Below are 17290 nucleotides of genomic sequence, written 5' to 3' on the forward strand. Positions count from 1 at the left end.
AAATGTGAAAATTGCAAAATTTTCACCAAATTTCCGTTTTTTTCACAAATAAACTCAGAAATTATCGACCTAAATTTACCACTAACATGAAGCCCAATATGTCACGAAAAAACAATCTCAGAACCGCAAGGATCCGTTGAAGCGTTCCTGAGTTACCTCCTCATAAAGGGACACTGGTCAGAATTGCAAAAAATGGCAAGGTCATTAAGGCCAAAATAGGCTGGGTCATGAAGGGGTTAAAGGAGAGGATTTGTGTGCTAACTATGGTGGCAGTGACAATGCACAAGCCTGATGCTTCACAGCGACCATGCTGAAGGACGGAGTCTATACGATTCCTGACCGCCCCACAAGCACAAAACCACAGCAAGAATGGCTGCCACACAGCACCCACAACAAATGAAAAGAGCATTGGAAAATCACCTTCCTCAAGTGAGAGCAAATATAGGCTGGACCCAGTTTTTCTGCAGTCTCCTGCAAATTTAAAATCAGCTTCTAACTTTGTTGAGTTCGCTACTGAAGCTTATAAAAATACATGTAGCAATTCAATTTTACAACACAAAAAAGTGATGCAACTATAGGGAACCACATGTCTTTAAAGCTATAATCTGGACTTGGTAAATGGAATCATAAGAAAGGAAAGTGTCTTAGAAAACCACACTCACCACATGCCTGGCTGTAGGCACTAGCCTGAACAAAGAGCACATACAGGGGTGCTGATAGATGTCGTGCGATCTCATACTGTTTGTGCAAACAGTCAAAAGGCATTGACAGATACTCCTGTACTGGCAAAGAAGCCTGAGGAGAGAAAATTAACATGTCAAGCTTCCACAGCCCTGTACTGTGGTTAAATTCAGTAGCACACAAAAAAGCATTCATCCATGTTCTATCATGTTCTGAGATAGCAACCCATTTCTCCCATTGAACATTAAAGGGGGATGTCCGGGAATCCTTTGGATAGGTCAATATTAGATAATTGGGGGTGGTTCATCAGCAAATACTTGGTGCCACAGCATAACACAAAGATGGAGGGAAATAACCGTGAATAGAAGTTCAAAAAATGAATTAGAAAACCGACAAGAGGAGAACTCCTCCAAACAAACTATAAATAACAAATCTTTATTGTATATTCATGACATTAAAAACACAAAAGAAGGAAATGAAATGCAGGAAATATTCCTATTTATATAGATACAATTTTTTTCATTGTCAGGTTTATTTGTATTAGGCCAATAGCACTTTATTCTCCAGCAGGTGGAGCTGTTGATTTATATACAAATACACTTATCAATTTAAATAATTTGCAATCACTTAGACTTCCCAAGATATCTTCTCTGAATACATGTAGATTTATAATTTATATACTAAGGCGGTGGAAAATATTTATTATCTTTATTTGGTCACATGACTGTAAATTTCTTTGTAGAGGCTGACTTCTTATTAAATGTACCAGTGATTCTCGCATGTTACTAAGACACCACCTATTTATTCTTTGCATTGCATCTCCTTTTGTGTGTTAATATTGTCATGAATATTCAATAAAAATGTGTTGTTATTTCTTCTCGGTGTCGCAGTAGTCAGTAGTAGAAGTACACATTGTACAGAGTAGGAAAACCACAGATCTTTATATTCAGTAGAGACTGTTCTCAGGTATTACAGTATAAAAAAAAAAAAAAGCCTGCCAAGTTCCAGTACCTGAAAACATCCACCAGATCTGTGGAATCGGTAAGCCAAACCTCCGACTCCACAGCACTGGTCACTACTGAGAATTTACATAAAGTGCAGCACAGATTCATCTCACCTAAACCTCCGACTCCACAGCACTGCCTCACTACTGAGCATGTACATAAAGTGCAACACAGATTCATCTCTTCTAAACCTCCGACTCCACAGCACTGGTCACTACTGAGCATGTACATAAAGTGCAGCACAGATTCATCTCACCTAAACCTCCGACTCCACAGCACTGGTCACTACTGAGCATGTACATAAAGTGAAGCACAGATTAATCTCACCTAAAAGCAGAGATCCTTAGACCAGGAACAGACATTTATAGGACATTTGATAGCTTTCCCAAAGTCTTATGAAAACATTTATAGCACATCCTGCACTGAACTACTGTGCCCAATTTATTACCGTATTTTTCGGACTACAAGACGCACTTTTTCCCCCCCAAAAAAGGGGGGAAAATGGGGGGTGCGTCTAATAGTCGCAATGCAGGCTTACCGTGGCGCCAGAGGTGCGGTGGCAGAGGTGCGGCGGCAGAGGTGCGGAGATGAGGAGGCGCAGTGAGCGGGGTCCCTTTTCCCGGTGAGGTGATGCAGCAGCCCGGTAAGGCAGCAGAGCCGGGTGAATCCTGTTGTTATCGGTGGGCGCGGCCATCTTCCTGAGGCCGCGCGTTCGCAGATGGAGCTCTGCTGCCCGGGGCTTCAGGAAAATGGCCGCGGGATGCCGCGCGTGCGCAGATGGGGATCGCGGCGGCCATTTTCCTGAAGCCCCGGGCAGCAGAGCTCCATCTGCGAACGCGCGGCCTCAGGAAGATGGCCGCGCCCACCGATATCAACAGGATTCACCCGGCTTTGCTGCATTACCGGGCTGCTGCATCACCTCACCGGGACTTTGGACTCTGTATACTGTACTCCATCCTTTTGCTTCCCAGGATGGGTGCAGCAAGGATCTCGTGGGCACATGGACTGGAGATGATGGAGGTAGTGGTGTACATTGTGAAGCGAGTATTCCACAGGAGATCAGATGTCTGAGTCCTTGCCCCTTCCCGGCGCTCCTTAGCACCGCATGGCACGGCCGGCTCTCCGCCTCCAGCAGGGCTCGCAGCAGTACAGAGGCGCTTTTCCCGCAGTGTCCGGTCATGGCGGCTGTGTCTCGGTAGCGAAGCTCCTCACTTATTACCGGCTTCTGAAATAATTATTGCGCTGAGGAACGCCGGGAAGCGGCAAGGACTCAGACATATGAGCTCCTGTGGAATACTCGCTTCACAATGTACACCACTACCTCCATCATCTCCAGTCCATGTGCCCACGAGATCCTTCCATCACCTCACCGGGGAAAGGGACCCCTCTCACGCCATACCTCGCACTGCTCCTCCTCATCCCAGTACCTGTGCCGGTAACCACTGCTGCAACCCTCCCATGGACACCAGGCCGTGGCGTCGCCCACCTAAGCAGGAAGGGACCCTGCTCAGGTGCACGCCGTACCGCATCACCCCACCTCTGCCGACACCATGCCTCTTGTGACCCTGCTCTGCCACCGCCAGCCCTCAGGTAAGATACTGTAAATTCGGACAATAAGACGGACCCCCATCTTATAAAAAATCTTTTTTTCTGCAATTTTCACCCCAAATTTGGGGTGCGCCTTATGGTCCGGTGCGTCTTATAGTCCGCGAAATACGGTATATATTTTAGGAGTCCGTCCATTTTATACCAACTCCACAGCCCTACTATCCACTGTAGAGAGTGCGGAGCTGTGGAGTTCCAGCTTGATAGACTTCCATTGCAGAACATGCCAACAGTTCATCGGTGTGAGGTGCCGTGTATTGGCCCCCCCCGGTCTTACGATCTAGCCCAAGCATGGAAAACCCTTTTAATCTATAAAGCTACATCAGCTGACAACATAAATACTGGGATATGGGATTACAGCTATCTTTTGCCATAACTGAATGGGAAAATTATATCAAATTCATCTATTTTTCAATTGTTTATTAACTACAGCAAGTGACAAGCTGAGTGTTTCCAATTTATGATCAGTGATAATCACACTGGTATCCTAGCCTATCGACTTAGGTATTACCAGGCAAGAGCCAAAACTAATGTTGGCAGCAAACAAAAGACAGAGGTGACAGAACAGCGAGCAGGTTGTTAAAGTAAAGGTACCGTCACACTAAACGATGTCGCTAGCGATCCGTGACGTTGCAGCGTCCTGGATAGCGATATCGTTGTGTTTGACACGCAGCAGCGATCAGGATCCTGCTGTGATATCACTGGTCGTTGATTAAAGTTCAGAACTTTATTTGGTTGTCAGATCGGCGTGTATCGTTGTGTTTGACAGCAAAAGCAACGATGCCAGCGATGTTTTACAATGGTAACCAGGGTAAATATCGGATTACTAAGTGCAGGGCCGCGCTTAGTAACCCAATGTTTACCCTGGTTACCAGTGTAAAATGTAAAAAAACAAACAGTACATACTCACCTTCGCATCCCCCGCCGTCCGCTTCCTGCACTGACTGAGCGCCGGCCGTAAGTGAAAGCACAGCACAGCGGTGACGTCACCGCTCTGCTGTTAGGGCCGGCACTCAGTCAGTGCAGGAAGCGGACGCCGGGGGACGCGAAGGTGAGTATGTACTGTTTGTTTTTTTTACATTTTACACTGGTAACCAGGGTAAACATCGGGTTACTAAGCGCGGCCCTGCGCTTAGCAACCCGATGTTTACCCTGGTTACCTAGGGACTTCGGCATCGTTGGTCGCTGGAGAGCGGTCTGTGTGACAGCTCTCCAGCGACCAAACAGCGACGCTGCAGCGATCGGCATCGTTGTCTGTATCGCTGCAGCGTCGCTTAGTGTGACGGTACCTTTACTGTTAAAGGCACAGAATATGAGGATATGAAAGGTCCATGCTGGGACGTTATTCAGTTAAAGAAATAACCTGCATAATGCTTTGAAGCTGTGGCTGGAGACTGTTCAGATATTCCCTCTTCACTTCAATCTCCTTTAAAATCTTCTCCCTAATGGCCAAACTCTCCTTGTACTTTTCTGCCAACCTAAAAAGGCCAAGGAAAAAAAAAAAAAAAAATGATAATGCTTTTCCAAAATGTGAACATTGCTTAGAAATGTGATATTGGGTACAATGACATCATTATGGACAAATATAACAAAAACAGGATTTTTGGTTGCTTACTGTAAAATCTGTTTCTCGGAGCCTTCATTGGGGGACACAGGAAACCATGGGTGTATGCTGCTGCCTCCTAGTGGCAGCAGCATACACCCATGGTTTCCGGTGTCCCCCAATGAAGCGATAGAGAAATGTTCTTCACATGTGTATGAGAAACCTGGTGGTGTAAAGATCTATCAGAGCAGAACAATTAGAGCTAACCTTTTCCTTTGCTCAAGCTCCCAGTCCAGACGGGATAACGTTTGCTGATGTGGGTCATTTGATGTAGTCTCTGGTTTGCTGATCTCTGGAGGAGCCTCTCGATAAAATTCGTCAACATTTACAAGTTCAATTTCCTCATGCTTGGATCTAGGAAGAAGGCAAAGTAACAAATCATTAAATGTGGACCTGAAAAACTGAAGGATGTGTATTTGTATTTTTACTAATAGGTATTTAAGTATTACTTAAACTCCAGACACTTGGTGATCTCCTTCTGAAGGTGCATAACTTCATACAACAAATTCTGCAGCTGCAAATGATAGGCATCCACCTTCTGTTTAGCCTGGTATGTTAAAAACAAAAAACATGTGTAAAGAAAATTAAAGTTTACTGATGTGGGAAAAAAGAAGGGTTGGTGAAATCTCTATAGAGTGCTGCTTGTAGGAAGTATGTTGTAAAGCAGACTGACGAAAGAAATTATTACTGCAACGTCGATTACACAGTTTGTTTACAGTCTGTAACCATGGAGACAAGGTCTACATGGTAGCTGCAGACACAAAATGGTAGGTGTGAATCAGGCTGAATTGCGATAAGAGATGCACAATTTCTTTCTGTGCATTACATGGACATTATACTTGCATATTGCTACCATGTCTATCTAGCCTCTGATTTCCATTACTCCATGGCATTTTCATTCTTGGTGATGCAATTTCAATGTTGAAGTGTATATAATAATATATTGAGCAGTATTGTAATGCTAGTTCTTTTCCTTCCTGCCGTTGCAATTTCAATATGTGTATTTAAGAAGATATTAAAATCACAGGGGGGCAAACAATGGCCTAAAAGCCACGTACCTCATGAGTTTGATCTCTAGACTTCTTTAATCGGATGTGAGCCAAGCGATTCAGTTTTTTCAGGGTCATGAAGTGTACGCAGCTCTGGATACGTTTTTCCTCAATCTCTGCAGACTGATGCAGGAGACAGTTAAATGGCGAATATAGTGACAAATGGGAATAGGGATTTGATATTTATTATAACCGATTCATTTTGCCATCTATTGCAGTATCTATCATCTATTAACCCCCAGATACAGGATTACCCTGCACGTTAAGTGCAATAGCAAGGTGCCCGATCGCCGTACCGAAAGCCCGGTTCCAGTGAGCCGCCAGCTTGCAGACATACAGGCGTGCCACTAGTCATGGCATTGAGCACAACAGTTCTAAGCAGGGCTGTGGAGTCGGTAAGCCAAACCTCAGACTCCGACATTACCATGACATGAACTCCGACTCCACCAAAATGGGCTCTGACTCCACAGCCCTGGTTTTAAGCACGTCCCACTTTCACAGCCAAATCTGCACTGATGCACTGCAATGCAAAGGTGGTTCTCAGTTGTTACAAGTGTCAAGGTGTGCTTTCAGCCCCCACTCAGAGTGCCATCAGCAGTGACTGAAGCAATGCCGGCACGCCTGTATAACTGAAAGCCAGCAGCTCCCAGGCAGCTTCCTAATGCAATTATCTGATATGACAGGTTCCTTTTAAGAAAAAAAAATAAAAATAACCTCAAAAGTGATGTATGTAACCAAAATGCATCTACTGATAAATTGGATGCACTAAGGCTAAGTTCACACCTGCATGTTGGCTTCTTTTATGAATGTAGGCACAACACTATAGTGGATCTATTGTATGACGATATAGCCAATACCCAGCAGGCCTCAAGAGACTTATTAAGAGCATTTCAAATACTATAAATTATGCAGGGAAAGTCTACAACAATTGCGCAATCAGAATTTAAGGCATAGCCCAACTCCATCCCCACACTGGGAGGTAAGAGGATGGTGACATCACGACTACAGATAATGGAAACGATAGGTGCACAATATATGATGATGCAATGTGAAAGGAGCTGGATAGCCCCTTTAAGTTAAACAATCTATAAAATTATTTAATTATCAGCAAATACCATGTCTTTGCTGCCCTTGCTTTTAAGATCCTGAATTTCAGCCATGAGTCTCTGCAGATCGTCACAGGTTTCTTTGTAAAGCTGGTAGTCTATTTTTGGGTCTCGCACATCTACCTCTGATTCCTCATTGTAATATCGTCCTTCCTGTACAAAAAATAAATAAAATAGTGCCAACAATGGGTTTTTACAAAACTTGACATTACATTCAAAGAAGTTAGTGAAATTAAAAATGCCCACCCCAAACTGTCCTAGAGTGCAACCTCAGGACAGGCTCCCAGGTATACTGTGATCTCTTACTTTAGTTACACTGGAGTGTAAGAAGAGGGCATTCTCCCTTGTGAGGGTTAACAGCTTCTATTTAACTTCATTAATGGGAATCAGTCACCAGGTTTTTGCTACCCATCTGAAAATAGCAGAATGTAGGGGCAGAGACCCTGATTCCAGCAATGTGTCATCTACTGGGCAGCTTGCTGTAGTTTTGAAAACATCACTGTTTTATATGCTGCAGAGCTATCAGTTCTCTGAATGCTGAGCTCTGTATAACCCCTACACACACCACCGACTGCCTGCTTTCTGTCTACACTGTGCATAAGCAGAAAACGGAATTATTGCAGTGGTTGCGCGGTTATACAGAGCTCATGATTATGAAGGATTACATGAATGCATTTTTCCTAGTCGTCTAAGGATAATTTGCTGATAACAGTGATTTTATCAAAAGTACTCACATAGATTCTATGTTTGGCACCATACGGCACAGTATCGCAACAGAATAAAACAGAACCAACCTCAACCGCTGGTTCTCAGTATCCACAAATAACCAGAACAGACATCCAACCGTACAGTATAGAATTGAAGTCCAGAAAATATATGCATCACTCACCAGATAATGCTCATATTGCTTTTATTCCATGATCCTTGGGGCAATCAGTCCTAGACCCTCACACTGTGGCTGCTTCGGCCGTAGTGTTGACTCTGACAGAAGGAGCTCTAAGCCTGATTTTCCATGATCCAAGCCATTTTCTTAAATCATGGAATAAAAGAAATATGGACATTATTTGGTGAGTGCTGTATATAATTTTCTGGACTTCAATTCCATACGAATTATCAAAACTACAGCATGCAACCCATCGCTGGAATAAGACTCTCTTTCTGTACATTTCCTTCTCTCAGGTTGGATGGCAAATACCTGGGGACGGATTCCCTTTATACGGACCGCTGCACCTCGCCTATGGCTACAACATGGCTAGCTTCAGGTACCTGCTCCTCATGGCGGCTGCGCTTCCCTTCTTCACTCCGGATTACTTTTGGCTTCCTTTTCTTCGCATCTGAAGACATTCTTTACGGTGATGTGACGCCTAGCACACAGGGAAGATCACAAACATCTACTGACACTGGGAACAGAAATATACCAACGGCCCAAGAATTAGAGACGGGTTGTAGGCAGCCGGTCCCTCCTGTGAACGGCCCTCACTGGGGGTAGATGAAACGGACAGCCCACCCGCCCCGAGAAATGGCTGCACTCCAGAGATATGGGCCCACCGGCAGGTCTGCACGGTACATAGGACTCCATGGGGACACCAGAGAGTCGGCTCTATCTGCAGAGAGGATAGAGCGGGACTGCCCCGCACTGACAAGAAGCTCCGGGTGCTCTATATATGCCGGCAGCTAACGTCTGCCATGGTCGGACACAGGACAAGTCTGCGCTGGAAGCGGCCATTAGAAAAGCCCGACAACTTACACGTCTCCTCACTCTCCAATGGATGCAGCTGGCGCCACCACTTCCGGTAGCTTAGCGCGTGCGCCGCCAGGAAACACGACCTCTGACACCAGCTCTCTACCATAGAGCTCCCAGCAGGACGGGAAGGGTTACCTGGAGGTGCAGGAGTGCGAGGAGCGCCCTCTGTACGTGGCGGTGGTAAAAGCAGAAAGACTGTGCCTGTGCCTGTGCCTGTCTGGACGCGGGTTGGTGTGGTCATGTCCGTAGAGACGCGTGTGTCAGAGCGCGCACAGTGACAAACACGTGATCTACAGTCTCCATAGACGCGATACTGGCCTCCATCCCAGTGTGAGAGGACTGATACCAGAGAGCAATAGCTGTCAGCACTGTGTGACTGTGTAGTGGGAGCAGACAGACAGTGCTGGAGTGCCGCCCAGGCGGTGGGATCCTTCTTCTAGCACTTTACCTCCCAGCGTTTGATGAACTGAAAGAGGGACAGACTATGCAGCGGACCGGGCTGCGGCAAATTTTGGCCACATCATGATCCACACCTATTTACCATTGTTACCCAACGGCTAGAGGATTGGTAGAGGGGTGGTGGGAGTGTGGCCCAACTCCAGGCCTGTCCACTGGATCCAGGACAGCTGGGACTTGAGATGAGCGGCTGGATTCATGGGTCTCTGGTCCAGCGTTCAGGTCAGTAGTACCTGGCAGCGTGAACTGAGGCCATGAATCTCTAACCTTCCGGCAGGACGTCATCTGTGCGTCCTGCTCATCTCTAGTTGGGACCTGTGGATTTATTTTTTGTTCCTTCATTCACAGTCAGAGCCTCCAGAACCTTATCGTCTTTATGTAGCTTCACTATATGACATCTGCACCTCCCATCTCTTAAGGAAGGGAAAGGGTGAGAAGTTTGCAGCACTTTAGACCACCCCCCTAGTAGTCAGCAACTCCCTGTGTTACTGCCACACGTTGGCTGCTCCATCAGGGCTTCTGTCCTGAAAACTAGGAGAATCGCACAATCCGGGACAGGGCTGGTGACCTGAGCAAGGCACATGGAGTCACGAGTGTCCACCGTTCTGAGGCATGGCTCTATAAATTCCAATACTTGTAGGGTAGCCTGGATGCAGCAAGAAGTCCTGTCCACGTAGGCGCACGTGTGATGCGACCGGAGTCGCTGGGTCAGTGGCACGCGCCTACGTGGACAGGACTTCTTGCTGCATCCAGGCTACCCTACCAGTATTGGAATTTATAGAGACAGGATTAACGTTTCTCCCTGCACCATATCTCTTATATTTGTTCTGATGAAGGTCCGGATGTGGACCAAAAACGTTCGACTTGCCTTTATGGATGCACATCAATAAACTTTTTGCATATGATAATTATTAATCTAGAGTGCCAAGTTTTTTCGGATTAAGACCACAGACAACACCCAAGCCTTTCTATAAGTCTACTGGTGAGGTGCGCTCTACCATCGGACATGGCATTGGGTCTGAATACTGGGCAGTAGAGTGTGGGGGGTGGGCCACTGCTCAGACATCCCCTTCTCTATTGCTATATTCCACCTTGTATAATAACTCCAGTGTGGGTATTGTTGGTACCAGGTCTCGTGTGATGTTATTCCACATGAGCAGCTGTTAGACTGCTGCACTCACTTCCTGTGCTTGAACCTTCGACAAAAAGTAGTGAGTGCAGAAGTGGAATAGCAGCCGCTGATTGGCTGCAGGGCTCACATGGCAGAGTGTCACATGAGCCTAAGGAGACTTGGCGCCAACACCACTGGAACTGCTCCAGTAAAGAGAGTATAAAGTATTTTTATGTTACAAGGGGGACTACTTTATTTCAAAAGGGGTTATCCAGGTAGTGGACAACCCCTTTAATATTTAATAAAATGTATTTTTTTGTCTTAAAGGGGATACCCAGGCTAAAGGTTAAAGTCAGACTTTTGAATCCGCACAGTGCCTGCACTTCGCTCTGTGAGAATTCTTGGGGGCCAGGAGCGGGCAGTCATGTGACTGCAAGTATGTAATTTGCATACATGCAATCATGTGCACGACCTAACTCAATGGCAGTGTATTGATTGAGACCGAACACATCACGTCGGATTGTGGTCCAAAATATGGAAATTGCTGACTATTGGTCACATGACCGACCGCTCCTGGCAGTGGGGCATCCTCACAACATGCAGTGCAGGCACTGGACCCAAAAGTGTGCAGTCACGTAGTGTCACCTCAAGCCTGGACAACACCATTAATAAACAATTAAAATGGGGGGGCATTTCCAAGCACGTTTGCTCATCACTACCGACCAAGTAAAGGCAAACACCCCCAGCAGCAGCTGTGTGCTTTGCCCTGCTTGCTCATGGTACCTGTTTTATCTGCTGCAGGCACGCGGGGGACCCCGAGGAGCAGACACACGGGGGACCCCGAGGAGCAGACACGCGGGGGACCCCGAGGAGCAGACACGCGGGGGACCCCGAGGAGCAGACACGCGGGGGACCCCGAGGAGCAGACACGCGGGGGACCCCGAGGAGCAGACACGCGGGGGACCCCGAGGAGCAGACACGCGGGGGACCCTGTGGAGCAGGCACGCGGGGGACCCTGTGGAGCAGGCACGCGGGGGACCCTGTGGAGCAGGCACGCGGGGGACCCTGTGGAGCAGACACGCGGGGGACCTTGAGGAGCAGACACGTGGGGAACCTGTGGAGCAGACACTTGTCTCTGGTGCAGGCACATGCGCCCTGGCTGCTTATTTATCTCACAGACACAGCAGCTGGTGCGGTGTGCGCTCTGCACGATAAGGCTATGTGTCCTCGGGGTGTATTGGTAGGGCTTTGGAAACAGCAGAATTCCGCTCCGCCCAAAGCCCTGCCCCCATTTGTATGCGCGGTGATTCCACGTGTTTATTGAACCATGCAGAATCACGGCGTCCTATACATTGGACTGTGATATTTTTCTTGCGGAGACTGAGCGTCTCCACAAGATAAATAGACATGCTGCAGTCTAGAAAGACGCACCACATGTTCGGTTACACAGGTTTGCCACCTGCGTGTTTGTACGCATAGTGGAGATGGGATTTCATAAAATCCCCTCCACTATGCTGTAACATCTGGACGCTGCAGATTGAACACTGCGGCTGTATGCAGCATCCAATCAGCAGCAAAAACTCAAGCAATACGCCCCGTGGAAACATACCCTAACTGCTCACATGTGAGGTTCAAAGGTAGAAAGGGGAGACGGCATAGTCAAAGCTGGAGGGGTGTGGCCTAAAGACAGAGGGGGGCGTGGCAGCTGCTTCTCACTGTGGAGTGCAGGATAAGTAGATAAGTAGATTAGTGATGGGCAGTCCGCTCTTTTTGGTGATCCGGCTCTCATGGCTCCGCTCACCAAAAAGAGCCGGCTCTTTTGGCTCACAAAACGGCTCTTTTTGGATCCTAAATGGATCCCTATTGAATATCTGATCAGGAGTCCGAAACTCCGCCCACTTCTTAGAGCCAATTAAATTGAAGAGTGGGTGGAGTTTTGCTCAGGTGGGCGGAGTTACACATGCCAAAGTCCGGGATTTTACGCCCAGTGAGATCCATTCAGGAATTTTAGTGGCTCTCACTGGCGTGCCGGCTCCCATCGTTCACAGCAGGGAGCCGGCTCTTTGTGTCGGCTCGTTCGTGAACGACACATCACTAAAGTAGATCATGGCTGGGGCAGCAGGGAGAGGTCTCAAAATCAGGACTGTCCCGCTGTATCTGGGATGGTTGAGAGCTATGCTAAAAAGAATGAAGAAATGGAAAAATAAAAAGAATGACTTATTGGTCCAAAAATTTAGAGAGGTATAGATTTTTTGCGCATCTTAGACATGGAATGAACATAAAATATATGTAGATGACGGAGAAATTACACATATCCCATATAAACAAGTGTATATTATATTCTCGATATATTCTAGGAAAATGAACAAATATCGCATAAAAACAGGTATATATTATATTTCCTGTGCTTGTGAGGTGGGGAATGAACATGCAATATTTGTAGCCTACAAGGGAATAAACACATACCCCATATAAACATGGTGGCTCAGTGGTTAGGACTGTTGCTGTGCAGCGCTGGGGGTCCTGGGTTCAAATCCAACCAAGGACAACATCTGCAAGGAGTTTGTATCTTCTCCCTATGTTTGCGTGGTTTCCTCCCACACTCCAAAGACATACTGATATGGAAATTAGATTGTGAGTCCATACTTGGGCTTGCATAACACCTCAGCAGTGTCACTGGCTGATCGCCTCCATGCCACACCACATTGATGCAGTAATTGATGCAAAAGGCGCTCCAATCAATTATTGAGTGCGTATACTGAACACTAGATGGTGGCCCAATTCTAACGTATCGGGTATTCTAGAATGTGTAGGTGTCGGGGTCGTAACGACAATTAATCCTCATTCACCAGTCATTCCAAATTATAATGTGAGCGCAGAACATCTGGTACCGAAAAAAAGAAATGATTCAGACACGTAGCTGATTCAATCTTTGCTGATGCTCTTGCGTTCACTTGTGTCCAGAGCAGTTACAGCAACAACTTTATTTTTGAATACACAGTACTATTGTTTAGGAAAAAGGAATGCATTAGGCGGAGTTTAAGCAGCATACATCTAGTGCTCAGTCTCTCTCTCTGATTCGTCAGGACATCTCCGATGGCTACTTCTTTCTTCACATTCCAGAGTTATCTTCTCAGGAGAAATAATTCTTAACTCTTTAGACGCTGAACGAAAGTGAAAGTGAACACTGGCAGCCATCTTTAGATACAATTACATTTGCATTAGCTAGCAGATAGGAAAAACTTATTGTTTCACAGTATAAGACATATAAAAGTACAAAGGTATATAAGAAAATATATTCTCACCTTGACAATCCCCCCTAAACACTAAGTTTTTCCCTTAAAGAAGGATCCTTCGAAACTGTCCATGTGATGGGAAAAGGGGAGGTGGATTTCTTCATCCAGACACCTCAGAAACTCTCCCCTAGCGAGAGGCCTCCAGGCAGCTGAACCCTTCACTAACCTCACATGGAGTTCTCCCACTGTCCCTAAACTAAAGGTACCTTCACACGAAACGACATCGCTAGCGATCCGTGACGTTGCAGCGTCCTGGCTAGAGATATCGTTTCGTTTGACATGCAGCAGCGATCAGGATCCTGCTGTGATGTCGCTGGTCGCTGAATAAAGTCCAGAACTTTATTTGGTCGTCCGATCGCTGTGTATCGTTGTGTTTGAAAGCAAAAGCAACGATACCAGCGATGTTTTACACTGGTAACCAGGGTAAACATCGGGTTACCAAGCGCAGGGCCGCGCTTAGTAACCCGATGTTTACCCTGGTTACCAGCGTAAAAGTAAAAAAAACAAACAGCACATACTTACATGCGTCCCCCAGCGTCTGCTTCTTGACACTGACTGAGCGCCGGCCCTAAAGTGAAAGTGAAAGCAGAACGGTGACGTCACCGCTGTGCTGTTAGGGCCGGAGCTCAGTCAGTGTCAGGAAGCAGACGCTGGGGGACGCATGTAAGTATGTGCTGTTTGTTTTTTTTACTTTTACGCTGGTAACCAGGGTAAACATCGGGTTACTAAGCGCGGCCCTGCGCTTAGCAACCCGATGTTTACCCTGGTTACCCGGGGACCTCGGCATCGTTGGTCGCTGGAGAGCGGTCTGTGTGACAGCTCTCCAGCGATCAAACAGCGACGCTGCAGCGATCGGCATCGTTGTCGCTATCGCTGCAGCGTCGCTTCGTGTGAAGGTACCTTAAATCTCTTAGCATCATCTGAGAATGGGGGGTTTTGTCTACTCTCTTGAGAGGAATGTACTTAGGGATCTCCCCTGGATCAGTACCATCGTACTCTGGTGGGTCTACTTCTTGATTGAGGAAGGTGCCAGTCGGAGTTGCTTTGGCAATAACCTTTTTATACAAGGGAATAACACAACAGAGAATTATCGATCCAATTACAAGGAGGGCAATCAGTACCAGACAGGCCTGTTGAAGGAATCCCTTGAGCCCACCCAACCAACTGGAAAAGAAAGATGTGTCTACTCCGGCATTAGTTTTCAATTCTGCTGCTAACCCAGTTATCTTTTTAAGGGCTATCATGGTTTTTCCATTCACTCCAGAATTCTGAGGGATATAGGTACAACATTCTTCTCCTACCATCCCACAAACTCCTCCTTTCTCAGCTAAAATCATATCAAGGGCTAGTCGGTTTTGAAGAGTCATTCTAGTGTTAGGGCCCAACTCTTCAACTATACCCTGAAAGGCATCTTGGCTAAAATTGACAAACCTTTGTTCACTGTAATATATGTAATTGATCCATTCAACATTTTTATTAATCTGCACCTGTGGGATTATAGAAGCAAAGCCGGCATAAATCTGGTTCTGGGCTTTAAACTGGTCAGGCACCCCCCTTGGCACTCCAATGGCATCAATATATACTAGTGGATCTTCTTCATAACTCATGTGGAGCTGATCAAGACTTCTCCTCTTTCTGGTAGGTTCATCAGGTATCTTTGGATCCCAAGGTAAAATCTTGAACTGCATGGCTAGTTTAACAAGGGTGCATTGGCCTATCCAGGCATTAGGCAACCTAGGACGGAGCTTACCATCCCCACATAACCAATAAATGTCATACATATAATGTGTATGTTTGATTAGCAAGTCAGTATCTAGAGTGCTGTTCTCCTCGCAGAAACCTGTCTCGAAGATCCCTACTGGTGTACCTGTGGTGTTATGGGAATTATAGCAGGTATAATTGTCAGCTAATACGATTACTTCTCCTGGGACCTTTAGTTTGGGTCTCTCATGAATTAGTGGGACATAGTCTGGGCAATCAGTGGGCTTCAAACCTTTCAACAGATTCATGACACAGGCAGTGGTGTTGTCATCAGGAAAAAGCAATGCATGTGTGTATAGGTGTGTATTCGCAGCAGCACAAGCAATACATCCTACAGAGATATTCTGAACTCTTACATTGTATCTCACCCATTCTAACCATAGGTTGTTCCTTGGGGCTGTTTGTGTTTCTATGGAGAAAACCTCTTGCCAACTGAGACCTGGAATGGGTATCACTTCATTAACTACATTTTGCAAACGCTCACCTGGGCCTGTTTTAGGTGTACTGGTAACAGGGGCCTTGGTTGGTCTAGAGCTAATATCCTGGAGTTGTATATGGCCTAAATATGCATAGGGTCCAGCACTAAATACATAATTATAATGCCTTCCCAGTACAAACGTCTGCAGATCAGCAGATTGGGGGTTTTCAAGATTCAGGAGGAGGGGGTGACAGCTTCTACCCCATTTACAGCCCCTAAGTGGTTGCAGGAGGGCTGTTAGATGCATTCTTTCACGAAGACTCCTACCCGTCCCATCCTTAGGGAACATGGCTTCACTAGGTTTATATCCCCAATCATTCCCCGTACTCCAGGCAGCATCTGTCCAATAATGACAATTATTGTTGTATTGTCTGGTAACACACATATAAAACTGGATGATCCCCTCTACCACCCGTTCTGTCTCAAGGCACTTGACTACATCACAGAAATCAAATCGCCAGATATTCACCGGGGCTGTCAGATTTACCCAGAGAATAGTGGGGCCAGAATTCTTATTTACAACAGGGGCCGAAGAAGTAGGGGCGAGGATGGCCCCCAGTCCCAAGGTCAAAAACAACAGCAACATTTCCCTTCAGTCACTTCTGTGACTAAACACTGGTTCGGTCTCTTTTACAGTGTGAAGCGTGAATCCAGGTGCTCTTTCCTTCAAGTTTTACTGCAGTGGGGGTGACCAGGATCACTGTGTGAGGTCCTTCAAATCGTGGCTGGAGACAATCTCTGCGCACAAACTTTTTCACATACACCAGGTCTCCTGGCACAAAGTCATGGACCACGTCACCTGTGGATTCTGGAAGAGAAGCAGAAACTGTAGAGTGGGTGTTAGACAGTTCCTTAGACAATGCAATCACAAATTGTACAACTTTATCATTTGTCTCAGACAACTCTTGGGGCCTAATATCTCCTATTTTAGGTGGAGCACCGAAAAGAATCTCAAAGGGAGTCAGGCCGTGTTTTCCCTGTGGGGTGTGTCTGATATGGTATAAGACCACAGGGAGCAAATCTGGCCATGGGAGTGGGTGGTCCTGGCTCATTTTAAGCAACTGTGTCTTAATTGTGGAGTTCATTCTCTCAACTTTGGCTGAACTGGAGGGGTGATAAGGAGTGTGTAGACCCAAATCTGTCCCTAACATGTGCCACAATTCCTCGTAGACATTGGCAGTGAAGGCTGGGCCTTGATCTGATTCAACAACTTCGGGTATTCCAAATCTGCACAAAATTTCAGTGATGAGCTTCTTAGCTGTAGTTTTGGCAGTCATATTGGTCACTGGGTAGGCTTCAGGCCATCCTGAGAACATATCCACAGCCACTAGGACGTACTCATACTTTCCTGACTTGGGCATTTGAATATGATCAACCTGGATTCTCTGCCAAGGGT

The 17290-nt window shown here is 46.4% G+C and overlaps 1 protein-coding gene across 7 annotated transcripts in view; it reads right to left on the bottom strand.

The window, feature by feature from the left end:
- The window catches only part of THOC5 (THO complex subunit 5), an 83450-nt gene extending 74172 nt beyond the window's left edge, over positions 1-9278 (bottom strand). For 3 of the 7 annotated variants that reach the window (XM_077296888.1, XM_077296851.1, XM_077296834.1), the window contains exons 1-8: positions 8796-8927; positions 8315-8412; positions 7058-7201; positions 5952-6065; positions 5343-5440; positions 5101-5247; positions 4654-4768; positions 663-795 (exon numbers count right to left, since the gene is read on the bottom strand). In XM_077296888.1, the coding sequence (XP_077153003.1) occupies positions 663-795; positions 4654-4768; positions 5101-5247; positions 5343-5440; positions 5952-6065; positions 7058-7201; positions 8315-8392 (829 nt within the window). In that variant the 5' untranslated portion in view covers positions 8393-8412; positions 8796-8927. Of the gene's footprint in view, positions 1-662; positions 796-4653; positions 4769-5100; positions 5248-5342; positions 5441-5951; positions 6066-7057; positions 7202-8314; positions 8413-8596; positions 8747-8795 lie in introns of those variants that run through there. The other 4 variants (XM_077296859.1, XM_077296869.1, XM_077296841.1 and 1 more) reach the window with 4 other exon arrangements.
- Positions 9279-17290: the final 8012 nt, after the last annotated feature.

This window comes from Ranitomeya variabilis, chromosome 1 (assembly GCF_051348905.1).
Source record: "Ranitomeya variabilis isolate aRanVar5 chromosome 1, aRanVar5.hap1, whole genome shotgun sequence".
Taxonomy (NCBI): Eukaryota; Metazoa; Chordata; class Amphibia; order Anura; family Dendrobatidae; genus Ranitomeya; species Ranitomeya variabilis.